The sequence below is a fragment of the Mycteria americana genome, chromosome 4 (genome assembly GCF_035582795.1).
Source record: "Mycteria americana isolate JAX WOST 10 ecotype Jacksonville Zoo and Gardens chromosome 4, USCA_MyAme_1.0, whole genome shotgun sequence".
In the NCBI taxonomy this organism is placed as follows: Eukaryota; Metazoa; Chordata; class Aves; order Ciconiiformes; family Ciconiidae; genus Mycteria; species Mycteria americana.
Window position 1 is genome coordinate 12,992,389 of NC_134368.1, and position 23,083 is coordinate 13,015,471.

At 42.6% G+C, this 23,083-nt stretch overlaps 1 protein-coding gene across 5 annotated transcripts in view; it reads left to right on the top strand.

Moving 5' to 3' along the window:
- Positions 1–4,629: 4,629 nt before the first annotated feature.
- The window catches only part of ABLIM2 (actin binding LIM protein family member 2), a 185,357-nt gene continuing 166,903 nt past the window's right edge, over positions 4,630–23,083 (top strand). For all 5 annotated transcript variants that reach the window (XM_075499695.1, XM_075499693.1, XM_075499694.1 and 2 more), the window contains exon 1: positions 4,630–4,679. In XM_075499695.1, the coding sequence (XP_075355810.1) occupies positions 4,664–4,679 (16 nt within the window). In that variant the 5' untranslated portion in view covers positions 4,630–4,663. The remainder of the gene's footprint in view (positions 4,680–23,083) is intronic.

The window sequence follows — 23,083 nt, forward strand, 5'->3', positions numbered from 1 at the left end:
AGCTTAAGCTCAGTTTTCAGGACTACCTAACAGAATTTAAAGGTATGAAATACAGAGATGCACAGTAGGATTCACAAAAGGAAATCTAATTTATGTGGGCTTTTTTCTGTTTTGTTTTTTTTTTTTTCTCATGAGATATCCATTTAGGACATTTTTAGAAGGATTTGAACAACTAATAGTATAGCTGGCACAAACTGACTAATTGTTTTTTAAGTTTTCTCCAAGTTGCTATTTGACCTGAATATCTTGTGATCCTATGTCAGCTTTGAACATGAAGCTAAGGGCCAACTTCTTTTCCTTCATCAGGTTAAATATCTACTTGAACTTGTGGTCTTCTATATTCTGGATTAGCATGTAAATCACTTCTGGCAACTGTCTGGATGATGCTTTTTTTTCACAAGTATTTTTTTTGCTGAAGAGACAAAGGTTCTGCTTCATTCCCAGCGCAGAAGTTCTAGTTCCTCTCCCTCTTGCTGGACCCTCCATCACTGAGATGCTTTTAAAATATGTCCCCTTTCGTACTCAGTTGGCCTTTCATACCTAAAAAGCTTTGCAGGCAAACAATCAAATAAAAGTAATATTTTTATTGTGCTGAAAGCCCATCGTCTCCCCATTGTTGGAAAGTTGTGTAATGTTAGAAACAATCCTTTTTGCTTCCTTTAGCTGGACTTTTTCAAGAAAGTCACTAAATAAAAATATTGTATGGCAACTTTGCTGTGAAACTGAATTTTAAAATACTCGTATTATTAACTGAATATTACCCCAATTTAATTCCCTGAATTTTGAAGGTAATAAAAGGAAAAAAATGAAGAAAGGGAAATACTTTTTGATGTGGTTAACTTCACTTAAATACACAGGGGAAAAGAACCCAAACTTTCTGGCTGCTTGAGCTACACCAGCTTCTGCAAGAATGTGTATTTTGTCAGTCCATAAATCGGCAGTATACTTCACATATAGAAGCACACTGTCAAGTGTAAAGCCAATATCTGTTAATGAATATACACTATATTCATAGTTCCATTTTGGTTTACATTTAAAGTGCTCACTCTTTTTTCCTGTACATGAAGCCGTATTCCCTTACTTGTTGAGGGAAGATATATGAAGATATATCCCCTTACTTGTTGAGGATGCATTTCTGATAACTGAGGTGGCTAGCAATTCAATAGGTAGTGAAGACTGGTTTTTTTAATACATCTAATGTAATAGAGAAAGATGCGTGAATGTACTTAAGAAACACATACAGTTTAAATACACGGGGACAGTAAAATACAATGTAAGTTCTTCCATAACACTGTCGAAATAACATTAGTGGAGAAATATTAGAAAACATTTGTATATTAAAAAGTAAACTTTTTTGCCATGCATAGAGTTTTCTAAGCTCTTCCACAAAATAATGATGCTCTTAAAACAATTCAGGATGACATTGAGGATGTGGAGGAAGAAGCAGGATCATCAGGATTGCTACGTGCCAATTCAGTTTCCCATAACGACAGAAGTGGTGCAAAGCGCTGACAGTTTAGAAGCTGACTTTTCAGCCTTCTTTGCAGTGGCTGGACAAGCTGATTGCTTTTAAAAATGAAAATCAAGATATGAGTGACTACTCACCTGAGATTTGAATTGGTAACCTGAGACTGAATCTTACAGCGCCCCGATGAGTGTATGTGCCCATTCTCAGGATGGATCATTGTCCTAAAAGACCTCAGCTGTTTCGTCTATGAGACTGCATGCTCGGCGTAAATCGTTTAATGCAAACCATCTTGCCAACTCTTTCTGGATGGTTTCCTTTTGCTATCAACCCTTTCAAGCCAACTTCCTTAGGAAAAGAGACAATGTCTTTCTGGAGAGAAACAGAGTTCAGAATAAACTCTGGCAACTATTTTTGTCACAGACCACTCATACAGTGAATTGTGACCTCTTCCCAAGTAATGCTAATGTTATCTATGCCATCCATGACATTAGCCTATCTCCAAAAGTCATTCAGGTGGGGCTTTTCCTTACCTCTTATCTCCTGGATAAGCTTGGAGAAGGTCTCTTTTAGACAGTAAGCCTTGAAAGTCATGATTACTCCCTGGTTCATTGGTTGGAGTAATGGGGTCTTACTAGGGGCAGAACATGACTTTTCCATTGGGTCATAGGGTCTCCTAATTAAGCTTGTGCAAGTGGCATTGTCCTAAACAAGGAGAATTTTGAAGTCCATGACCTGTTTCTCACAGCGTTCCCTAAAGTCTGGCATTATGTGGGCACTTCGAGCATTTGTGTAGTAACCTGGGCCTTTCAGTTGTTTCCATGACTGGTAGAGAGAACTTCCAAAATCCTCTTGTGGCCCTGGGGTTCCCACTGCAATGAATAAGCAAAGGCTTTAGCGTGCAGTCTCCTTCTGTACTGCTGCCCAGCAGAAGGGTCAAACTATCTTTTAGCAGCCTTAAAGCCCAAGGCAGTTTCCTCTTCGTTGCATCCAATATGGATTGCACGCCCACCACTTTCAATACAACAAGTTATGTCTAATTTAGCTTTTAAAGCAACACCTCTGCATGGCCACAGGCTTACTAGCATCACTCAAAGATTGCCTTGAACTCATGATGGTTATTATATGCAAAGATAGTTCGTGATTAAAACCACAAATTACGGTGATGTTGGAAGGCAGATCTCATTGGCATGAATGCAGAACAGACAAGATGGATGCTGCTGCATAGCCACAACTGAGATGCTCTACACATTTTACTAGTGCGATACATAACATACATACACACATGGATATATTCATGCATCATCTGCATCTTAATGAAGTTCTACAAGGCCAGCTGCAACTCAGCTGGCATGCTTCAGTACAGCTGTGCAGCTCAGGAGAGCTTTCAATGGAAACTGGGTGGTAGAAGATTGCAGGATGGAAAACAGGTAATAAAAGCGCTTAGCAAAGCATGGTGTTAAACAATTGATGATGCAACTCCAAAACAAATGACAGAAAGCGACGGATAGCAGCATGGTACTGAAGTTACAAGTCGCCAGTTTTAAGGAATGACTAAGTAGAGTGGGAGTGAAGGGTGGAATCTGATAGAGCAGTATAAATTCATGAGTGACACAGAGAAAGTGAATAGGGAATGGTATGTTTGCTATCTCTTCTACTACAAGAATGAGCGGGCATCAGGTAAAGGTAGCAAATAGCAGGTTCAAAACAAAAGCAGGTGGTTCTTCGCACCACACATGATGCTGTAGTTGCTTAAAGCATGCATGGTTCAAACAACTGGACAAGATAATTGAAGAAAATCCATGGAAGGTTCTTTGATACAAAGAACATACATCTGGCTCAGGTAGTCCCCTCAGCAGATATCCACTGCTGGTGACCGTCAGAAATGGGAAACTGGGTTGGATTGTCTGATCCTGTATGGCTGCTCTAAGTGCAGGTCCACATTCTTCCCAGTGGCAGTGATTCTCTCCAGGGGCTCTCAGTTCGCATCTGTCGAATGACATGAGAGCCATACTGTACTGCTATACTTACACAGAGCTGAGGATGATGATTCCCCATCAAATCATGGCACGTAAGCACTGCTACAGAGCGCATCTCACTTCAGTTACTGGTGTAGGATGGGAAAGTTGTGTAGGTTTTTATGGTTACAACTGTTAGTTAAGTTTTAACGTTCAGATAACGGTTGGTGGAAAAGAGCATAATAATCGTGCTGATATAAATGGAAAGCAAGTCTTCACACCCCTATTTCCTCATGCTGTTACTGTAACTCCAAGCTGCCCAGAGCCCAGTCTGAACTCAGCATCAGAGGAGCTGTGCAGTACAACACGCTTATGTAACTACAGCTGGCACCTCCCGGGTTTGGGAAAACAGACGTTTGGGGGTGTTTTTTGAAACATTATTTCTTCCAGCACTCTAGCAGATTTTTAGATTGATGAAAGACTGAATAAGCTGGCTTTAATAAAACATTGTGCGTCCTCGTACTTTCAAACATGAAGGATCAGTGAGGGTTCACCTGCCCCAGAAAGCGCGACCTTCCCCTCCGGAGCAACCGGACTCGCTGCCAAACATCTTCTGTGCGGTGCAGCGCTGCCTGGAGCCTCGGCTGAGCCGAGGGACAATGCCAGCATCCTCATCGTCATTCCCTGGGCGTTCTGGGGACATGCTAAAGCACCTGTGCACCAATTCGCCTTGCTCGGGCATCATTCAAACCGCGCACAAGTAGGGCAGGGAAATGCAGACCTCGCCCCCAGAGCACAGGGGGGCTGGATGGAGAGCTGGCGGGCGAGCAGGTGCGAGCTGCCTGCGGCTCTTGCCGCGACGGCGGGGAAGTTTCCGCTGCGGGGGGGGGCTGCAGCAGCTCTGCCCGCAGAAGCGGCGGGGCCGGAGCGCGCCCCCCCCCCCCCGGCCGCAGCAAGGCACGGAGGGGGATGTAGTCCGCGGGCGGCGGCGCGGGGCGGCGCGGAGCTGCCTACACTTCCCAAGGTGCCCGCCGCGCCGTGCCGTGCCGTGCCGCGCCGCGCCGGGGCTGTGGGTGCGCGGCACCTGCCGGCGGGGGCGGAGCGCGGCGCCGCCTGCCCCGCTGCGGGCTGCGCGGCGGCGGGGATGGTGCCGCCCGCCGGGGCGCGGTGACGGGCGGCGACGGGCGGCGGCGGCGGGAGCGGCGGGGAGCGGCGGCGGGCGCGGCCCCTCCTGCGCGCCATGAGCACCGGCACAGGTAGGCGGGCGCGGGGGGCAGCCGAGCCCCCCCTCTTGCCTTTCGGAAGGGGACGTTGCCGCTGCCCCGCTGGGGTCCGTCGCGTCGCGTCGCGGTGCGGCTCCTCGCCGGGGTGCGGGCAGGGGGAGCCGGCTGAAAATTGCTAACCTCGAAAAAAAGCGGAAAATCCGTGTGTATGCTTGTGCGCGTACCTCGGAGGGGAGCTGCCGCAGCCGCGGGCGCTGCCGGGCGGGAGGAGCTGCGGCTGCCGCCGCGGTGCCGGGACCCTGCGCGGGGGCTCCGGCGGTGCCGCCCCCGCCCCGGGCCTCGCCCGCCCCCCCGGCAGGGAGCCCCGCGGGACAGGCTTGGCCCTGTACCCCCACCGCCGGCACCCCACGGCACGGCACGGCTCGGGGATGTCTCGCCCCGGCCCCGCAGCCGACGTGTAGGTGAGGGCGGCTGGCAGGCTGCTGCCCCCCTCCCCGCCCCGCGTCCCAAGGGTGGGAGCAGGCGGCTCCTCAGACGGGGCTATGTGGGTTAAAACCTCGGCCTTTTCTGCTGGCCGTGATATCGTGGTGATAGAGAAGGTGAAAATCACGGAGGTTTCATGGAGCTCTGGCTAGGATTGCCACCCGGAGGGATCCAGTTGCCCAGGGCGATACAAAAGTAATTTATCCTGTGATACATGCAGAATTTGAGAACGGACTTGGAATTGTATTTTCCAGCCATTCAGCATTCATCTGCGTTGTGTGGCAGCGGGGGGTGGTTACTTCAGAGCGCAGCTGATTGCAAAATATTACAGTCTTTAAGGCAAATACAGGGTTGTGCATAGGGGAAAGAGGGAGGCTTTGAGAGTTGATTGTGTATTTCGTTTCTGAGGGTAACTGTGGCTGCTAAATATACCCGCTGCCACAACAATAGGGAGACATTGAATGGCTACAATTACGTGGTGACTCTGTATGTCAACATGCTTAATCATATCACATCCTCACAGCGAGCCAAATGAGAGCCTAGTGCAAACAAAGATGAAAACGAGCTCCCTGTGAGAACAGTGCGAGACCTGGGGTCAGACACCTGCCAGAGACTTCCACTAAAATGTAGTTTGGCATCTCCTTGTGGCTGGTGAAAATGTAGGTATTTCCATGTGTGCCGATCATCCACGTTCCCGCGTGGTCTGCGGATGAAACGTGCGCTGCCAGCGTGCCGGTCCTCTCTGGGGAAGTGCCCAGGTCAAGGCAGGCGTCCAGGAGTGCAGTTGAGAGCAGAGTTTCAGGGTGACTTGAATCGTGTGCTAGAAATCCTGAGTCTGTCTTCTGTCTCTAAAGGGAATGGAGATGGTTAACGCAGAGGGTGACATCTGCATTGGAGATGATTAAACACCAGCACAGAATCCTATCCTTGGTTACCCGTCTGTAAATTTGAACAGAAGAGTATGAAATACTGTGAAACATTTAAATTCTGTAGCAGTAGAACTGAGGCTGGTAGAGGGAACATTAAAGTCCAAAGTTGTATCTCTATAATATCTTAAACACCAATTAAATAGATTGTAAAGTTATAAATCCAGTAGAAAAGTTCGTGCATAACAGTATAGTGCAGAGGAGACTTGACACAATTCTATCTCAGTAATTGCACCAAACATGGTGTAAATGAAATAGCAAAAATGAACAGTGCCAAGACAAAAATAACATCCTGGGAAAAAAGGGAGTGGAAAAAACCCCTGAGAGTTCTCAGCTCTCATTTGAAAGTATAACCGGCAGTTTTAGGAGTATTGGTTTTAAGTATAGGCTTAGCTTTGATGTTTCCAAATTTTGATTTTGCATGTCTGTGTGGACTATGTAAACAATTTACAATCAATTTTTACAATAAATTAAATGTGAGGACCCCACACCTGCTCTGCAAAATCAATGGAAATTTTCCATTAACATCAATAGGGCAAGTATTATACAGCACATTTAATGCCACAATTTGACTAAAATCACTGTTTCCAAAAGATTTCCACCAAAATTACTGCGGAAAGGCTGTAATTCAAAGTTTGGTGTTTACTGTAACGGAAAGATGTTTCTCCTTCTGCAAAGAACATAAGGGTGCAGTGTGGTATTAAAATCAGCCCCACGTAAGTTTCAAGGAATTGCTGCACTGTTTGGTAATCCAGGAGAAATCCCCAGTCTTCCCATTACTCTTGAGATGGAGTAAACTGTTGCGGGTCTGTGCTTGTTACGCCAGAAACCTTCGCTCAGTCCGTGTGCTGATGCCACACGTCATTAGCTATCTGTATCAAGAGGGTTTCAGGCAATCCTGCGACCCTGCCTTGCCATTTTAACCATAAGATTTGGCTTTACTTATAGAAATGTGTATATTTGGTAAACGTGATTTAGTTTGCAATGTACAGATACAGACCATATCATTAAAGTCGCCCAATAATACATACTTTGAAACATCATCCTTTATTAATGGACTGCAGACTCATGGTATAATTTTAAATCTAGAAAGCATAGGATCATGTGGCATAGTAGAACACAGCTCAAATACATTGTTACATATGTTGTAATTAGATTTTTCCACACGTGATTTTCCTCCATATACTTACCATTGGTCTTGGCTGACACTATTTCTAAGAAAGAGCCCATTCAGTGCTTTTTATACCTAGGAGATTTACATGGCATGGCTGTGCTTTTAGGATTCTAAATGTACTTTTAAGAGTTTATAATACGATTATCAGTCTAATATTTCAGTTCTTTCCCATCTTGAAATCCTAGCAAGAAGTACAGAGTAGGTTAAAAATGTGAGATTGAGAAAATTAGGTTCCCATCAATTCCCAGAAATAGGGTAGCACGGTATCTATTATTTAGGTGCAAAAAAAGGAATCACAGAGCTAATTACATACTAGGTGAATTATCTTAGATTAGATTAAATTAAATGTCATGACACAAATTCACACGGCTCTTTAGCCTTTATTATATTAGAGGGAAAATTTGATTGCGTGGATCAGAGAAGAGCTAATGGAGTGTCACAGCCCAAATGGAGCAGGAACAAAGTGATTCTGGTTACAAAAGAGGTTACGCAGGTTGGTCATGCAGGGTCCTGCTCTGCTTGGGAGATGCTTAATTCCGTTTCAAAGTTCACATGCAAATATGCCGATAGGAATCCTCTCTGGAGACAATAGTACGACTGTGTCAGTCTGTAGTATGTTTTATAGTTTGATACAGTGTTTTACTTTCAGCCCTTCACTTTGAGCACTAGAAGAAGGGAGCATTGAATTACTAGATAGGAGCAGCAAGAGGTCGACTTGCTTTGAAGTTCTCCAATTAATGAATGCGTGCAGATTATAATGTGCAATCCTCCAAGTTTTGTCATTAAACGGAAGTAGAACTACGTCATTTCATTGCCAGTTTAGCCATGTTTCCGTGAAAAAATAAGCAATGACACATATTTCCTGATGGTATTTTCTTCCTCTGAAGTTGAATTGTGTAGAATGTATATCATGTCTTAGGCTGTAAAAAATAAGAAGCCATATCTTAGGATTCTTTAAGGTTTTTGGTTGAAGGTTCTTCTTTACAGCTGTTTAAGACAAGGACTTCATCTCGGTGTATGACATCTGTTAAACGGCATCATGTTCTTGGATTGTAAGAACATACAGCGCAGTTAGGAGAGGATGACGTAGGTCAGAAGAGATGATCAGGTGATGGTACATCCGCTGGTCACTCCTGACTGCAGGACATCCTGGCTGCCACAGGCCTTCACATGCTGCCCCAGCGCTGCAGCAGATCTCTGGAAAGGTGGCTAGTTCTGCATTAAAAAACCCAGATATTTGGCTTTCTGAGCAAGGTCTATTTCTTGCCAATTTGCCTGTTTGGAGCACAGCGTCTGTACAGTAACGAGCATCCTTCGTGGCTGGTATCTGTACGCATCTTACTGCCATTTCAATACGATGTTGAAGTCAGTATACTTTCAGTTTTGCTTCTCAGGACATTAATGGCTTATGTACTTAATGCCCAGTAATCAACTTCGTCATAAAAACATAGAGGGCTAAGAAATGTAAAGAAAATTGAAAAATTAATCAAAGCATGGCTATTGAGGTAACTTTTCCCTCTCTTACCTTCTTCTATGCAATGGGCTGGCCAACATTCAAGGAGAAGTGAGGAAACCCTGATTTTAGTTTTGCCTAATTTGACAAATCCTTCCCCCTCTACACTACACAAATTCAGGCTTTTAGCAGTGGAAATGCATCTCTCTTGACTATTGTTAACTTTAAGCTCACTGCTGCATTTTCCAGTCCTGCTAGGGGATTGCTGGTGCCATTAACTCACCTTCGGACCTTGGCTTCTCAAAGCAAGCATCCAGCACTCACAATAATGAATTACTCGTATTTTTGTGGCAATGGGCTGGGCTGCTTGCGGCTTTTCGAAGCAGAGCTCTGTAAGTGCCGCAAGGAGAGGGGGCACAGCCAGCAGAGCTGTGTCTCTACACAAGCAGGGCAGCGGATGGGCCTTTGAGATTATTGGACAATTTGCTGGCTCGCTGTCTGCATCCTTAAATATAACCTTAAGGCAAATATTTCTGAATTTAGATTATTCCCCATGTCAAGATCCATTAGCAGTGTGTCAAGGTCCTTAACTGTTATCGTTTGAAATGTTGGAATGGTTTTTTCACAGCTTATTAGTTGATGTTCGTGCTCTGAAATCTAGATGGAGTATTGTTTTGCACGAAGCACGGTTATTTGTTTTTCCATTTCAGAAAAGGAATGTGAGAGGAATATAAACTCAATTCAGTGAATATTTCGGTCAGCTTTAGGAGCTGTTTTTCTCCCTTTCTCTGTAAAAGCAAATCATTCTTCTACTGGTGTTAGTCAAATTGATTGATAACTCTGTTTTGGAGGTTCTCCTGATCCTATAGGACAAGTTGCTTGATCTGTAGTTGAAGGAAAACAAAGTCTCAATGCAGTTGGCCATCAAAAATAAACATTCCTGAATTGTAAGATATCATTAGTGATATTTTAAAAATACTTTACTGTTCTTATAATACAAGGGTTTTTTTTGCTATTTAGAAACTGCTAGATTTAAGTAATACTGTCATTGTAAAGCAATAACAGAATGCAGTTGCTGCTCATGGTGGATGTGAGAACAAGTGGGGTATCTTGGTTGTTACTGTATAGCAGCTGCTCACAAATACAGCATCCGGTTCCTTGGAAGTTTTCAAGTACCCTTCTATCATTTCATTTCTAGCATGGGGCACTCTCTGATACTTCAGAAGAGGATGAAATGTAATTGTCCCATGTTCTTCCTCTTCCCTCTTGCCAAGTTCATTTGAGCTTCAGGGGAAAAAAAAAAAATTCCTCACCTGTACTGGTTTATGGAGTGAAATAACTGGGTATAGTAGAAATGTGGAGCACTAAGCATACAGTAGATGTGTTCCTTCAAGTCTGTTTCAGAGGATGACAAAGTAAAATCAAATCCCTGTGACATTGTTCATATGGTGAAATCCTTGGTGAAGTAGAAGGAGTTAAAGTTGATGCATATCATATGAAGAAGAAGCCACAGAACCTGTTCTGCTCGAGAGTGTCACGCAAGAGCTTTTGTCACTTTAGAAAATAGGTCATATACCTCCTTCCCCTCACAGATATGTGACTTGAGGATTCATGGATAGCAGGGAATTTCAGAAGTAATACATAAAGCAGTTTACTAGTTGATGTCTAAATAGATACTGGGATCTTCTCTGCAGACCAACGCTAAGTGGGACTAAATGAATAGGCAGCCTTATATGCGGTGATTAATTTGGAGAGTTCTTGATCACAGTCCACTTCAGTTTTTTCTTGGCTTATTTTTACCTCTGTCAAGAGTGTTTATTGAGGTACATTTATAAATCCCAGATTGCTGCAAACATTGCAGTTCAAAATGATGGGAATGCTCTAGAAGTAATGAAAAATATTTTTACAGTTTCCTCTTTATTTTCATCTCAGCTAGTTTCAGTTACTTTGCTCTGTTTACAAATTCTTTACCTCTCTTTTTTTCCTGTTGATGTTCTCAGTATTGCAAACTTGGCCGGGACCTGCAAGTCAAACAGGTATTTCTGTTCTTTACCTTGTAACAGACCGCTTTTTGATAGAGTTCAGCTGACAAGTTTGGCTTGAGGGAGTCTTGTAGGGTTTGCCTTGCTCCAGTGTTTCTTTTGGCTTTGCAATACCAGCAGCATTAAAGCAATCACTCGGTTCCAATTTTAGATGCAACACAGATAAGGAGGATCTAATCTTTAAGATTGCATATATAATTGTGTAGGGCACAGAGACCAAAGGAAACCATAGAAACAGGCTGTGTTGCCACTATTACCCTTGATGACAGGGAGACGGGAATGGAAAAGGGTTTGCAGCCAAGTCCCGTAACCGGGATACAAGGCAATCGGGAACAGCTGGGGCTGCGTATGTCTGCACCGCGCGTTGCAGCGGGTGTCTGGCAGTGACTCCAGCACCTCACCCCTGTGACTCGCACATATGCTCTCTGTTCTGCTATCTGTTAGCCTGGCTATAAGTCAGGCTCAGAGTGCCAGTGGTAGGTTTCTGCTTGCGGTCTGAGCCTCGGTCTTCTCGGTGGTTCCTGCCCAGCTCAGACTAAAGAAAACCCCGCGCTCTGCCGTTGGCTTTGGAGCAGCGACAGAAGTGTGCCTGTGTGCAGGCGGTAGGTAAATACTGGTGATAAGAGAGCAGCGTTGCTTTGCGTGCTGTCTTGAACCTCTCCATGACTAATAGGTACAGGTACGCTTAGGTACAGTGTTCCCACCCGCTTGGTCAACAGACTCCAGCCCCTAATCCTGCGGGGGCTCGTGCAGCGAGCGCAATGAGAGGAGCTGCTGTGTGCATCCCTTGAGTGTGGGGCAGGCAAGGAGGGGTGGAGAGGTCTGCTTTTGTTCCACCTGGAGAAGAGAAGGCCAAGGGGAATTCAATTGCCATCTTCAACCCCCTAATGGGTGGGTAGGGGGAAGACGGAGCCAAGCTCCTCTCATGGGTGCATGGAAAAAGGGCGAGAGGCAACAGTCAGGAGGTGTAGCAAGGGAAATTCCCGCTGGTTGTAAGGAAAAGAAGAATCGCCATGAGAGTGCCTGAACCCTGGAGGCAGGTGCCCAGAGAGGCTGTGAAATATCCAGCCTCGGAGATTTTCAAAATTTAATTGGCAAAGGGCTGAGCAACCTGACCTAACTTTGAAGATTGCCCTGCTGTGAGTTGGACCTCTGGGCATCTGGTCTAAATTTTCTGTGGGCATCTGAAGCTATCATTAAGCATGGCTGCAGAGCTCCTGTTGAGCTGCTGCGGAGATCTACGGGCAGATTCATCTCGAATGTTTTGCGTGGCCATTTACCAACTAGTCTTCCAGGCTGTGTTTTGATGGCTCATTCCTGCCTTGGAAAACTGTAGAAAAACTAGTATCAGCTTCATGTATGAACATTTGTAAGCTCCCCTGCACCAGGCCCTGTGGAGAAACAGAGTTTAGGTACCACAGATCTGTTGAACAGTTGTCTAAAAGATGCAGACCTCTCCCATGGGTTATGTGCAGCTGGAGAGCCCCTCCTTGACTGGGACGGAGAATTTGGTGTGAACATCTGGCTTCTCCATCACTGCTGGGACTTTGAGAAGTACTAAGCATCCATCACCCATGGCTGAAATCACTGTGAACTGCAGAGTGTTTTGTCACTCTGAAACCAGGGCATTTATTTGTGTGCCTTAGTACAGAATTACATGTAGACATTTTAACATCTTTATTCTAATAGCCATGTCTTTTCATGGTACAAAACTAAGATAACAAGCGTCTCGGAGACTGTCTTAATGTGTCGTCAGCTGTGAGAACAACCAAAGCTTTACCAGCATCTTCTTCAAGGCTTGTCCTTACGAACCGTAAGACCTTTAGAGATAAGCATTTGTGTTTCTATTTGCTGTATGACACATTTATTGTCATTATTTAAGATCATAACACCGTCTGTACCAGCTTAGATTAAACGTGTGCGTGGCCCAGTAGCCTGTGTCCAGCTGTGCCCATCGTCCTGACCTGGGAACCACTGGTAACAGTGGCTAGTTGTGTCCATCGTGGTCTTGAATGTTTTTACAGATAGTACTAAGCGATGCATCACCTCAAATGCCGAATTTTAGCTAACTTTTGGTAGCGTGGCCTAAATTTCATTGTCTGCAGAAAGCCAGCATAACAATAAACTTCTATTTATATCTTAATAGAGCTTAACATCTTAATAGAGCTACCCAGTTACACTGCTGTAGATTTGATTGTGTCTATATTACTAATTGGATTTGACTTAAGACTGAAACCTGGGTTGTGCTGAGGACCCTTCACTCCTGTTATTTCTAAACTTTGGGGTTAAATAATCTTTCTGGACTGAAGTGACATGCTACATTTTCAGGAAAACTGCTGAAGCAATAGGCAACCATTTCATATTTCTTTCCATAGATCTATAATTTTAACTTGTGATATGCCTGAGCTTTTTTCCAAGGTCAAGGCTGATTTTCCGTGGGAACAACACAGTCTGTGTCCTGTAAAGAATATGAGACTGACATTAGGGTGATGCTGCCAGCTCTGAAGAAATGCTCGGCTCGGCTTTCTGCATCTTGTCTCTGAAGCACATAAGGTCTACATAGATCTAGAAGCGTGCCATAGTCATGCCTATTTTAGAAAGCAGCAAACAGCACGAGCTGCAGATTTAAGTTGGCAGAAGAAGCCTGGCTGTTAAGCTAAAGCTGTCAGAAGCTGCCATAACGTTGCTTGGATGCTTGCTTGATTTACCTGTTCTGTTATGAATTAGAAAAAGACAGCTTCTCAGAGCCTTTCTAAATACGAAGGTACTTAATATTTTTGGAAATACATAGGAATGCTATGTATTGGAGGCAGTCCCAGCTTCAGTCCTGGTAATTTTGATCTCATACATGTGTTCCCTAGGTGCTGTAATGATGTATTTAATAGAGTGGTGGATGTTTTCAGTATAGCTGGTTGCACTGTGGACATCAAACAGCTCACCAATTTCAGTTCTGAAATTAATCTTTAATTCTAGTTATTTGTTTAAACTGTTTTTATGACATTATCTAGGTTATAGGTCAAATTCAGTTGCTAGATCGTCTAATCGTCTACTACTTCTCTGTGTAACTGGTTGCTTTCACTCACGTATTCCAATACTGAGTTGTTTGCAAAAGCAGAGCTGTCTTCCCTCAAGATGACAAAAGATAACAAACTTACCACTTCTCCTGATAGTCCACTTCTCTACTAATTACTCCTCTTGCTTAGAAAATGCTGTAGTGGTTTATATTTTTTGTAAAAAATAGTTTTCTATTTTTCTGTAATTGAACCTATTTTCTGTAAGTGTATTTTAAGGAGTTGTGCATGCAGTGTTGCTTACAGAGACCTTAGCAGTGGGTGAATAGCCGACCCTGACGTGTGAAAGCAAGCTTCCTGCTCTCAGCCTGCCCTGTGGCTCTGTGCTGTGGAGCTGGGAGGCAGGTGGTGACTCTTGTGCTGGAAGGCAAAGGACTGAAGTTTAACAGGTAGTCTCTATGAATTTTCTGGGGAAATTATGGTACTTATGCTATAGAAAAAAATTATTATATGGAAAGTATTTCCACTGCATTGATATTATGGTTCTATGAAGAATTAACAGTTACCAAAGAACCTATATTGGTCACAGGCTATTTGGCGTTTCAACTTGACAGCTATGTATAGCACTGAAGCGGGAGGGAGGGAGGACTTTGGATGGGCAGTAAGAGCTGCGCATCCAGGAGAGCTGTTGTACTGACCCACAAAGAAGTCACCCTACGTGTTTCGCTCCTTTTTGTCTCTAGGCTGCAATCTCTTCTGCTGCTTCTTCTGCTGAGATGACCTTTGCATCTCGCTGTCAGTGTTACAGTCTCTTTTTATCAATTTATTTAGGCTTTTTGTTGCATACCTCTGTGTAAGCATCCTAAAATGTTATGCCTTAAAGAAATTGTTAATGCAGTAAAAAATTGGAAAACTCTTTTAAATACAAATAATGTAATTAATAGTGTAATTGCTAATTACCTGTATTATATTAATAATACAATGTTAATATTCCCTGTTTTTCATCTGACTGCAGTTTACGTTGTTTGTAAACTTTTGGGAGGAGATGCCGTCTCTGGCTTTGTGTACTGTATAAACAGCCGTACTATTTTTAGTCCCAAGCTGAAAGATAACATCACCTCTTTAGGAAAATTCTGCCATATTTTGCAGGAACTCCTTAATTTTTTGGTAGGATGTATCACTCTTTATGTTCTCTGATGTCAGGGTTCCTTTTTGATAGAGTTTCATTATGGTACTGTTGGTGCTGTGTATTGTTATAAATATATTTAGCTTTTTAATAGTACTTTTGGTCAATTGACTGCAAAGCTCTCAGAAGAGAAGAGAGTTTGCTTGTACACGCAGGAGAACTGAGAAGAGATTTGCGACTTGTGTTCGGTAGGATTAGTCAAGAGGAAAAGAATCTGAAATGCCAAAGTGTGAATTAAATGTTGCATCCGTTAGGTCACTCTGACTTCACATGTATAAGGCTTAATACATTTTGGGTTATTTTTGACATTGGCGTGAGTGGCTGACATTTGTCTACAAGAGTAAGAAAGGAAAATGAAGCCTAATTTGTTTGCCATCTTCCACTAAGTTTTGAAAAATAATATCTGGTCCTTAGCTCATCCGGCGGCTGAAGGAGGGAGGGAAGAGTTGGGCTTGTAAAAACCAACTGCAACAAAGCCAGTTTCCTGCTGTTAACTCCATGCCCCAGGCAGCCTAAATATTCCGCCTCTTGCTTTTTGTTTCTCTCTGGATCATATCCATGAGATTTCATTCCAAAAAGAAATCAAGATTGCAACTGATGTCACCCATCAGATAAGACTGCACATGTAAAATACTTAAAAAAAAAAAAAAAAAATCCTAACCCTGGAAAATGTTTTTTTATTTTTACATGATAGGAAAAGGCTGCGCGTACTGGCACCCGAGCTGCAAGCGTGCGGCCCCACCAAGGAATCTGTGCAGCCCACAGTGACGCCTGTCCCAGCAGACCCCTGCCAGCAGCTGCCACTGTCACTTGCCAGTTGTTTAAAGCTCTTTAAAGGTGACGTAACGCAGCAAAGAGATAACATGCTGCTCTTTCCTCTAGAGGCAGGCTGAAGTTAATATTTCCCCAAAGGCCAGTGTTATAGATAGTGCAGAAAAGTGGAAAAGCCCCTGCTTTTCTCTCTGCCATCTCCCTTTCCCAGCTGGGTAGGGAAGCTGGGGATGGAGGCAACTTGCCAGTTTCTCGATTTCTGCAGCTTTCATCAGTCATGGTCACATGAATACAACAGCTAATTGGGAAAATATTTGTGATCCATTCCAGATCAGACCGATAACGTGTGTCAGCTTTTGTATCCCTCGATGACCTGAAAGCTTAGTTATTGGGGTGAAGATTATTTCAGTCCTGAGGGTTTGTACTGAGTCAAGCTTTTTTACTGGGTATGCCTGTCTAGGTAAAGTGGACCTACTCTAAGCCACACATAACGCTTCTGTTCAAAAGACATCGAAATGACCAAGTTCATCTTAAGAAAAATCTGACTGAAGTGCACCGTGCTGATTGTCCCCTAATGCTCTCTGTACAGCAGCATCAAGTTCCTATATTCATGTGTTCGTCATCAGATTTTGATCATGTCATCGTTCCAGAAGAGTGTAACCGCTGCTATAATTGAACACTGGGAGGAAGAGCATCTGCATAACGAGAACTGTTCGAAGGAGGCGTGGAGCAGATAGGTCACCCCCGAGGGTGTCCGCTGGGGACCAGCGCAGCACCAGCACAGGGTGGTTATGAAGAACTGCGTTGCTGAGCAAACTTATTTCAGCTTTTGTTGTGTTTGAAGCCTTTTCCCAACATTTGCCTTTGTTCCAGAGGTGGCTCCCAACGGGTTGTGCCTGCTTCTCTCCTGCATATGGGTCGTTGCTGTCTTGTTGGTGAGGAGTGGTTGTGTGACCACCATCAAGTTGAATGGCCCTGGTGTAAACAAAAATGCAGGCAGGTATTTCTTTGCAGGAAATCCTCAGTATTGTACAATAAAGGGCTTTAACTGGGCTTCAAACCACAGAAACGCATGTTTCAGAAGCTATATTTTGAAAAGCGTACTCCAAAATTTCTTCAAATTTATAGTTTATTTTAACAAATTCATGAGGGTTATTTTCAGAGCTGTTGACATGAAGCCGCTGATGCAACAGCAGCCAGCCCTGAAGCCTATAGCCCCCATAGGGAACGCCTGTCAAAATGCGCCATGGCAGAGCATCAGAGCAAAGCGCTGGCAAGTTAAATTTGTCTTATGCGTGCCCAGAGAGTCTCAAGAAACCAGAAGTGCTAATGCTAGGGATGCTGACTTATCAAAGGAGTGCAGCTACGTGCAAGAGGATTAATTTGACTAATACATGCTTTTAGTGTGTCAAGCTAATGAGGCTCCGCAACATCTGATGCAAATCCACAAAAGAGTTAAATTTAGTAGGCATTATATTGTGCCTTTGGTTTGAAATGGACATTATTCATGTTTACGGCTTGGAATTCCTCATTTGTAGTGCTCATCATAATGTTTTAAAAGTTATTCTAACATTGATTCCTTAAATGTTTTTGAGATGAATAATTTTCAAATTCAAGACCAGATACATTCTTTGTCACGTATAGTCCCATTGAAGCATAAGGAACTATGTACTAATATAAGAAAAAAACCTTCATGCTGCAGTTGGTAAAAGCTGCCCCTTACCTTAGAATTGAAAATTTGAAGAATCTTTTTTTGGAAAAGTTTGATTCAAATAAGAATATTCTAGATTTCAGAGATTTTTATTGATAATATTACTTAGAGACCAATTCCAAATATAGGTTTGGTCAGCTTTCTTATGCAGATGTAGGTACTAAAATGTTATTCCTTAAAGTTGAACCCCCAGACCCCCCTCATCTATGAACTATTGTGCTGCAAATTATTAATGGAATATGTTATTCTGGAAGTTCGCATCTGTTTTATGTCATTTAATTCAAATGAATTGTAGATAAAATATGCTAGGACATTAAATGTTTATTTGAGGTAATATATTCAGCTTGAGGAAACTAAAGGTGAAGTTAAGAGTGCGCTTAAAAAACGTACTTAGGAAGCAAGAAAACAAGTTTTAATTATGATTTAAAATAAAATCAATAAGCAACTAGGTCTCGAATAAAACTATAAAAGATTGCTGTAGGTTGCTGCAGTGGTACATTAACATACTAAACTATTTGGAGTGTGACACATTTTCCACATCAGAATTAAACAAATAGCAGCTTAATGCATTAAGTCATTTCAGTGACATCTGCTCTGTCAGTTGCCTACGGGCTGGAAAATTAAGTATTATGGCAAAAGGTATGCGGACGGATCCAGCAGCTCAGGATTCGCTCCAAGCGGTGGGAGGCTGGGGGCCAGTTTTGGGTCCCTTGATACCAGTCACGTTGGTGAGATGCTTTTGGCCCCTGCCTTGGTTTGGTAGAAGCTCAGCTACAGGCATTGTCACCACCGTCCTGTTTCCCCCACCACAGCAGTAAAATCAGCGAGTGGAATGAAGGGGCTATTGCTGGTGTTTCCAAGAGGAACATCACTTTTTTCTTTTTTTTCCCTAATATTTTTCCCTGTCATTGGGGCTACACCAGTGAGTGGGACTGCCCTGCTTACTTTGCTCCTCCCAACACCCTGGGAAGGCGGCTTCACAACAAAACTCTTGTGACTGGCGTTCTTGCTCCAAAGCAAGTGTAGTGTATCCCTAGGACTTTAAACAATCTTGCACTATTTTTTAAAAATTACTGTAGCATCATCAGTTTACCAGATAGTATACAAGCAGAAGCAAAAACCTTATGCATATCCCTGAGATCTATCAATTAGGCCATGTACACACGCAAGAAAATTAAGGGAGAATTCGAAAGCAGGAGCATCTGTATTCATAAACCAGAATACAAGTTGGAGCCTCTTTTGTACCATTTGGATTTTGTTTATGTTGTTCATACAGGAAAGGGATGAGGAGACTTTTTAAAATGTTAAAAACCTTTAACCTTTTTCTGCAACTGTGACAGCTAGAACCAAATTAAAATAATAAAAAAAATAAAGAACAGCTTGCTGCATAATCACTTATCTCCCAGTGATGGTACTTAATTTAAAACGTCAACTATTTCAAGGCTGTGATAAAATTGTGAGACTTAGCAATACTTCTTATATTGCAGTCAAAACTCCCAGAGCTCCCATGTCGAAGAGTCAGCCAAAATTCAGAATGCAGCCAGGTTAGCGGTGTTAATCACATTGCCTGTTCTTTAAATTGCAAGGAACCTGTGCAGGGCGTAGAGGTGGGAAGCGGGATACCTGTGCAGTAATGCCTGCGAGCCATAGGATATGTGGGTGGGTGGGATTGGTGTTTACTGTCACAACAAAACCCCTACTTCTAAGGCAAACTGCAATGTCAAATGTGTAACATTGTAAACCAGGTTGGTTTCTTTGTGTATTTGGTGTACGCATAGATTTAAAAAGACAGCTTGGCTTCTCCGCTTCACTGTGTGACTTTTTGGTGGTGGGATCACCAAGGTCATTGTATGTCTAATATTTGGTTTGTAGGATTGTAATGAAATTCCTCCTGAATTCTCAGGGTCAGTCCTCGGGCCAGGCTGCTGCAAATCTGAAGGCAGGCAGCGTAAATGGAAATAGGCATATTCGTTGTGATTGACAGCACTATGGGAGAAGAAATTTCTTCTGACATTTATATCTGAAAAAAAAATGTCATTCATTTAGCCATTTATACATGAGTGTGCCTAAAATTAGCTTCTATTCTGTTAGAATCCAATGGTCTAAAGCTACACATTCAGATCAGAAATGTTGACCCCCCGGGACATCCCAAGTTCCTTATGGCAGATCCAGAGAGAAAAGTTTTGCTTTATTACTTATGGTATGTAGTACAATATTATGACGGAAGGTGGCCTTGTAAAAAAACCTGGATGGGCAAAGATGCTGCAAGTTAAAGGCATTCAGCAGCACTGAACGCCAGGTCACTTTTCAATAGATGCTAAATATGAGTTTGGAAGGCTAATTTTAATCGCCCTGCTTGGAAGTGTGTGTCCTCACTCACCTGTGGTGATGTTCATGTTAGAGAGGGATTTTAGACAGAAGGTCTGCTTTGCTATCATGCCAGGGTCCTGCCACGGGGATGAAGTGGAGCAGGTCCATGGACGGGCTGCCTGGACAGTCAGAGGCTGGGTGTGTGAGGAGGGGCTGTGGGAGCCAGGCTCCTTCAGGAGGCTTTGTCTCTTTGTGTCCCTACTGGTGGGCTGTAGAGAAGATGGACCCAGACTCCTCTCAGAGGTGCATGGCAAAAGGACAAGAGTCAACACCATGACAGCTTGCAACACAGCAAGTTCTGATTAGATATAAGGGGAAACAAAGTTCCCAAGAAGGTGGTAAAGCACTGGAGCAAGTTGTCCAGGGAAGTGGTGGCCTTCCATCCTTGGAGGTTTTCAGATCTGGACAGGACAAGGGCCTGAGCAACCTGATCTAGTGGGATCCGTGCTGAGCAGGTGGCTGGACTAGATGACCTCCAGAGGTGCCTTCCAACCTAAATTATTCTGTGGTTCTAAATATAGTGTGTGGGAGTGCTAAACTTGACTTTGGCATGGTTAAAATTACATTTAAAGTTAGAGCAGGACAGCAAGGCAACACTTCTGGGACTCTCATACAGCACTTCCAAAAATATAGGCACACGTACATTTTCAATGGAAACTCAGTTATTCTGTAGCATAATGATGTACCAGCTGAGAGTTACATGACTGTTTTAAAACCATAGCAATGTCTCGGGGTGTGCGTGATGCTTAGATGTACTTTGTAAGGGGTCAGATTTAATTCTCCAGGTCATAAACTGAACAGCTGAATGGATTCAAGGCTTCTATTTCCTATTCTGTGACAGATAATTAAAAGATCTAATCTCTTGTACAGCTGACCTGAGAATAAAGACAATACATTTCCAATATTCTGTAGATTTTCTGCATAGTAGAGTACCCAGCTTCTCATTTTTAATTTAATATGTCGTTACTACAACTAGGCCAATTTTAAGATAGTGTCTTGATTTAAAGCTGAATCTTGGGACTGTTATTTTCTTGTGGACTGAATGTAAAATATATAGTGAATTCCTAGATAGGAGAGGTGGAATCGCATTAGTATAAAACTGTCTGTAAAATGATTGTAAAAGATGTTGAAGAAAAGGAGCTTTTTTAAAGATCAGAGCAATTTCAAGTTTAAAAAAGCAAAATTTATTTTATTGCATTTTCTAATTATGTCCATACCTCATCATACAACTGATAAATGGATTGATACATACCAGAGTTTAGGATTAGCATATAGGCATGAAAGCCTTTGAGTAGGTCTGAGTGTGTTTGAAAGGTTTTGGATCAGTGCTTTAAGTAAAATAATTGAATCTTACTGTGTGAGTAGAAGAATACGCTTTAAAGTGATTGTTATAATTCTACCTTTGTACAAATGTAATCTCACTGCTTTGAAAGGGAACGTACAGAACGAATGAAAAACTCTGTCTCAGTAGCTTTCAGTTTGATTCTAATTAGTTTATTTTCTGTCTTTTCCCAGTTTCTAATAATTATTAACAGACCAAATATGGAAGTGGGAAATCTGTCAGTCTGCTGGAGGATCCTTGGGGGCCTGCTGTTACAGTGCTATAGCGTCGGGCACGTATGCTGCCTATCTGGAGAACAAAGAGATGATTTACAGCAATTTTCCTTTACCCTTCCCTTGTGGAACTCACAACTGAAATTGGCCTAATCAATTTGTAAATAAGTGTTGATTACATCTATATAGGTATAACTGTGCTAGCAGTCTGTCAGTAATTGGAATGATGGCGTGAATTAGGTGACAGATTTGACCTGCAATTGGAAAGAAAGTCAAACGGATGCTTAAAAGCAGCAAATTGTAAAGCACAGTAGAAATTGCTCTTGAACTAGAGGTGCGGGGATTCTGCTGCTTTCTCAAGTGCCACGCTGAATGGCACTGTATTAGTGGTGTGTTTATTAACAAAGATGATATTATTACTGTGTGTATAGAAAAACTCCGTGACACCATCTTGACCAAAGAATATTTTATAAAAAGATCTTATCTTTGTAGATAATAGGTAGTAATCATAGAATGACACAGTATTGCTCCTTTTGTCGCAAATGGTTAGCTAGCATTTTGGGCATTTTTTTATTATTTTGGTTAGAAGGAAGAATTGACAACAAATGCAGGTATTCCTTGCAAAATTAAATTTTCTTAAGAAAAGAACATGAAGAAAGACCATTTTTGTTGCGAATAGCAGGGCCAAAGAACAGGAGGCAATCTCCCGATTCAGAAGCACCCGTTTCAGCTGTTTGTCCACTCCAGAGAACCTGTTGCTCTTCTCTTCCCGTTGGGATTAGTAACTGGTGGGGTCTGCCTTTCCCTGGGTCCTTCTTCTCTGTCCTCAGGGCGGTACCTGTGTTTGCCCATGGTTCCCAGCTGTTTCTATGCAGAGGTTTTCTATTGTTTCACAGACCTTACTCTAAAAGAGGCAGCTTTCTTTTTCTTTCTTTCTTTTTCACTTAATCTGAGTCTTTTTCACTTAATCTGAGTCTTTTTCACTTGATATGAGTCTATGTTAAAGACACAGTTTGTGTGTGTATTTAATATTTGGTTATATCCTGAACTTGTGTAATCAGAATCTGGAAATAAGGGTTTGTAACGTTGTGGGAATACTTGTTCAGAAAGAGACTTTCTTCTTCCACTGCCTAATTTTAAAGCTTAATTAAAGATGTTTCATTTTTGTTATAGTGCCACATATTGTTAATTCCTGCCCAAGAGCAATGCTTAAAATCTTATAAATACCTTTGCTTGGAATAAAATATATTTGCACGTAGTCTCAGACACAATGTTCTGGCTAAGAGATTTGGTTTGGGAATTACTAACTTTCTTCTGATTAAACTTGCATAGCTATTGGCAGCAGCATTTCAGCAAACAAAAGCTGGCATCGTATAGACATACAAAGTAATGATGATCCTTCCTCCAAAGAGCTAGCAGTGTGACCCGCCAAACCCATCAAGATAAATATCTATGAAGATCTTTGACTTTATGCATAGGAATTTTTCAGTTCACTTCAATACAGCTGAAATACTGCGCTAATATTTTTCATTCTTTGTTGATGTTCATATTAGTATACGCTCTACTAGTATGAGCATCCAAAAATATGAAAGACTGTTAATGGATTCACGTCTGTAGAGGAAAATCAAAGAAAGAGGCTAGAAAAAGACTAAATAGCCATTAATTGGGATAATTCACAATTAAAAGTTCATAATTATGTAGAGGTACTTGAAGGGGGAAAATATCACAAAAAGGAAGAAAATGGTACCGTGCATTG